Source organism: Punctularia strigosozonata (genome assembly GCF_000264995.1).
Source record: "Punctularia strigosozonata HHB-11173 SS5 unplaced genomic scaffold PUNSTscaffold_15, whole genome shotgun sequence".
Taxonomy (NCBI): Eukaryota; Fungi; Basidiomycota; class Agaricomycetes; order Corticiales; family Punctulariaceae; genus Punctularia; species Punctularia strigosozonata.
The window spans coordinates 69,094-73,100 of NW_006767447.1; the positions used below are offsets into that span (position 1 = coordinate 69,094).

Consider the following 4,007-nt stretch of genomic DNA (forward strand, 5'->3'; position numbering starts at 1 on the left):
GGGGGGGGCGGGGGCGGCAACGTACCGTTGGCGATGATGCTTTGAGTCGCTTGCGTGTCCTTTTGCATGCGAAAGCGTCAGGGACGGTGACGTGATGAGAATGAGATAAAGGAGAGGGGGAGAAAGAGAAAAAAAAGAGTAAACGACGTACGACGACGTTGGTGAGGTGCGTGTAGAGCACGCGCGACTTGGAGTGCACGCTGTTCCGCTTGTGGACGAGCGTGAAGTGGGTGACGAAGTAGCGGGAGACGGTCTCGTAGTCGTTCGTCTTGTCACCGAAGGACGTCACGCTGTGTTTGGGCGTGTGCGTTCGTTTCCACCATCGGTTTCCGGGCAAGTTATACAACACACACGCGCGCAAAGAGAGAGAGAGAGAAAGAGCGAGAGAGCGAGAAAAAAAAGTGAGCGAGAAGAAGAAGAGGGGGGAGGGCGGGGAGGGGGGCGCTCACTATTTCTGGAGGCGAAGGCCGCTCTCGAGCTTGGCGCGGAGGACGTCGGTCTTGTTGAGGAAGAGGACGAGGTGGACGTTGGCCAAGAGCGGGTTGGCGCAGATCTGGGTGAAGAGCTGGAGCGAGTCGTCGATCCGGTTCGTCTTCGAGTCTTCCTCCAGGAACTGTGATGCGGGCACAAAACAAACTCGTGAGCGTCTTCACGTCTCGTCTCCTACCGTTAAACGATGTTTAAGATAAAATGGCAGCATCGCACCTGATCGAAGGCGCTGATGGGCGCGAGGAAGATGATGGCTGGCGGAGAGGGAGGGAGGGAGGGAAGGAATAAAAAAAATTGAATGTCAGTCGGGTGGTGTGCGAGGTAAAGGAAGAGAGAGAGAAACGAACGACGATTTACCTTTCGCGTCGTCGAAGTAGGGCACCCAGGTGTGCCGCTGCCCGCGCGCGCCGCCGACGTCGTAAATGCGCCAGGCGAAGGGGGACTGGCCGGGTAAGACGACGTCGAAGACGTGCTCGGCGACGCCCATCGTCTGTATGCGCGCGCGGAGGATGTCGTCCGTCGTCGGCACGTACGACGCCTTCGCGATCCGGCGTATGTTCTTGAGAAAGCTGGCGAAAGAAACGATCAACGCGGAATCAGTGTGACTGGAGAGAGAGAGAAAGAGAAGGGGGGAGGGGGAGGGAAAAGAAGAAAGAGAGGGAGAGGGAGAGGGAGAGAGAGGATGAACGAACAACTCGCTCCATTCGTCGAGCCGGAGCCGCCGGCGCTTCATCAGCGCGAGCACGGTCGGGTGCTCCCACAGCTTGACGACGTCGTCCACGCTCGCCTCGAGCACGCGCGCGATCTCGGCCACCGCCCGGTCTTCGTCCTGCTGGTGCTGCTGCCGCTTCGCCGCCGCGCCGTCGTCGTCGCGAGAGGAGGAGGCGGAGGAGAGGGAGCGCGCGACGCGGGCCTGCCATCCCTGGCGGGCGTAGACGCCGGACCCGGACCGGAGCGCGACGCCCTCGTTGAGCCGGTCCGCGAGCGCGCGTTCCGAGCCGGTGAGGGGCGAGAGGCGCAGGCGGAGCGCGGCGAGCTCGTGTTGGCCCGGCGTGCGGGGTTCGTGGGGGCCGCCGCGCCGGTGGGGGAGGACGAGGAGGCGGGAGGGGGAGGGGGCGAGTTGAGCCGCTTGATGAGCGAGGACCGGGGCTGGTGGTGGGGGTGGGGAGGAGGAGAGGGCGCGGGCGGGAGCGGGGGCAGGCCGAGGCCGAGGTCGGAGGCGGAGGAGGCGCGGGTGCCGTCGGAGGAGATGGAGGGGGAGGAGGGCGCGGAGGAGGAGGAAGGGTCGAAGGCGTCGTTGTGGGCTTCGAGGGTGTCGAGGATGCGCTTGATGGAGCGGACGACGTTCCAGAAGACGACGGTGCGCCAGGAGAGGCGCTCGTCGTCGAGCGAGGTCGGCTTGTACATCAGCTGGAATTGCTTGAGCAGCGTGGATTTGCCTGTGACCCAGGATGGGTGAGCATTGCGATCGTAGGATCGATTCGAGGATATCGTACCTGATTCCGCTTGGCCGAGGAGGAGGAGCTGGAGAACGAACGCATCGTCAGCTTTTGTCGGGCCTTCATGAAGAGACGGAAGCAAAAGAGACGTCGCAGACAACATAACTCTATGTACCTTGACCTCCTGCCGACGCTGCTTCTCCCACTTCTTCCGCTCGTTCTTCAGCTGCTCGTCGATCCCGTCCGACACCCGGCGGGCCTCGTACTCGCGCTCGAGCCGCGCCCGGCGCTCGTCCTCCGTCTCCGTCTCCGGCGGGCGCAGGCACTGCCCGAGCGGGTCGTCCGCGCTGTACATCGACGACGTCCGCACCATCTTCGTCCCCCCTGCGGCCGAGTGCATGTCCGTTGGTTGTTGGGCGTTGGGTGATAGCGAAAGCAGGAGTAACGAAGGAAAAGCCCGCTGATAACGCGAGCCAGTGCGTTGCGTATTATCGTGGGCCTGCTGATGGTATAAGTACCCGGCTACCTCGGCTTTGGCGCTGTATCCGGAGCTTTTCCAGGGCATCGTGGGAACAGCAAAGAGGTCCCCTGACACCGCTTCTTCCCCTAAATTACATCATTGGGGTTACCGCCATTTTGATGCGCCCTTCGGGAGTCGCCGACGCGTCCGACTTTCTCGACGGGGGACCGACACCTCCTCGCGATTGGCGGCGCGGTCCACGGCAAGCGCACAGTTCAAATCTCTCGCAGGCCCTGACGTCGGCTCGTCCATACAATTGCAACCAACCCTTCACGTTCACATTACCTCGACATCCAATTGAAGCCAACGCCGCCGCCTTTTCTCTATTTTCGTTGCGCGGCGATGGTGAGCTGTGCCCCTTCCATCGCCATCTCTCGAGCGCTCCTAACGATCGCCAGTCCAGTCCGTCACGCTTCACACCACCCACGGCGACCTCAAGATCGAGGTCTTCTGCGAGGCCGTCCCCAAGGCCGCCGAGGTTCGCACTTCCCCCAATCCTCTCCTCTATCTCTCTCTCTCATCGACGTATACGATTTCGCGCCAGAACTTCCTCGCGCTCTGCGCCGCCAACTACTACGACAACTGCCTCTTCCACAGGAACATCAAAGGGTTCATGGTCCAGGTGGGCGCCCCAAACGCACTTTTCGTCACGCTATTTCATTCCCGTGGCGCGATCCATTTCAATAGACCGGCGACCCTGGTGGCACGGGCAAGGGCGGCCAGAGCATCTGGGGCGCCCCCTTCCCCGACGAAATCCGTAGCACGCTAAAGGTGCGTTTCAGATCGAACGATACCTCCCCCCCCCTTTCCCGGTTCCGGGCCCGCATCTATCGGCCCCGCAGTACGCTTGAAACGTCGCAGGACGCGACGTACGTTTTGCATCTCCTCCCCAAGGGGCGCGCGGACTGTGAGCGTGTGTGCCTGATTTCGCTGCGTTTCGACCCTTCATTTAGCACCCCCCTCCACCCCTCTGACATACGTCCGGGAGCCGAAGTTACTCTGACTAAAACCTTATCCTTCCTTCCTCCATCTCCCCAGTTCAACGCGCGCGGCGTCGTCGCGATGGCCAACGCAGGCCCCGACACGAACAAGTCGCAGTTCTTCATCACCTACGCCAAGCAGCCTCACCTCGACGGTAAGTAAGCAAGCAAGACCCTTTCCCCTGTTCTCTCTCTCTCTCTCTCTCTCTCTCTCTCTCTGCACTGTCGAAAACACAAAAAAACACAAACGTCGCAGTGGTGAACACGACATATCTCTCTTTCACATTCCCAACCTCGTGGGGGTCGTGATCGAACCGTTTGAATGAACGTTTTGTCCCCTTTCTTTTCTCAGGCAAATACACCATCTTCGGCAAAGTCATCGACGGCGCCGCCGACTCGGCCCTGGACGCGATCGAGCGCGTCCCCGTGAACGCGAAGAACAGGCCGCTGAACGAGATCAAGCTCACCCACGTCACCGTCCACGCCAACCCGATCGCCGACGCCCAACTGCGCTCATGAGTCCGTCGTCGCCAGGGGTTTTCCGGGGAGAAAAAAAAAAGGGGGGGGGGGGGGGGGAAA

The 4,007-nt window shown here is 61.3% G+C and overlaps 2 protein-coding genes across 2 annotated transcripts in view; one reads left to right on the plus strand and one right to left on the minus strand.

The window, feature by feature from the left end:
- Nucleotides 1–2,396, minus strand: part of PUNSTDRAFT_128076 (G-alpha-domain-containing protein) — a gene marked incomplete at its 3' end in the record, with an annotated part of 3,808 nt that extends 1,412 nt beyond the window's left edge. Inside the window, exons 1-8 of the mRNA XM_007387676.1 lie at nt 2,104–2,396; nt 1,986–2,013; nt 1,182–1,638; nt 847–1,058; nt 706–743; nt 450–613; nt 152–290; nt 26–59 (exon numbers count right to left, since the gene is read on the minus strand). Of these exons, the coding sequence (XP_007387738.1) occupies nt 26–59; nt 152–290; nt 450–613; nt 706–743; nt 847–1,058; nt 1,182–1,638; nt 1,986–2,013; nt 2,104–2,328 (1,297 nt within the window). The 5' untranslated portion in view covers nt 2,329–2,396. The remainder of the gene's footprint in view (nt 1–25; nt 60–151; nt 291–449; nt 614–705; nt 744–846; nt 1,059–1,181; nt 1,639–1,985; nt 2,014–2,103) is intronic.
- Nucleotides 2,397–2,671: 275 nt separating this feature from the next.
- Nucleotides 2,672–4,007, plus strand: part of PUNSTDRAFT_92231 (peptidyl-prolyl cis-trans isomerase-like 3) — a 1,961-nt gene continuing 625 nt past the window's right edge. Inside the window, exons 1-6 of the mRNA XM_007387677.1 lie at nt 2,672–2,793; nt 2,852–2,926; nt 2,993–3,070; nt 3,136–3,219; nt 3,487–3,583; nt 3,781–4,003. Of these exons, the coding sequence (XP_007387739.1) occupies nt 2,791–2,793; nt 2,852–2,926; nt 2,993–3,070; nt 3,136–3,219; nt 3,487–3,583; nt 3,781–3,947 (504 nt within the window). The 5' untranslated portion in view covers nt 2,672–2,790 and the 3' untranslated portion in view covers nt 3,948–4,003. The remainder of the gene's footprint in view (nt 2,794–2,851; nt 2,927–2,992; nt 3,071–3,135; nt 3,220–3,486; nt 3,584–3,780; nt 4,004–4,007) is intronic.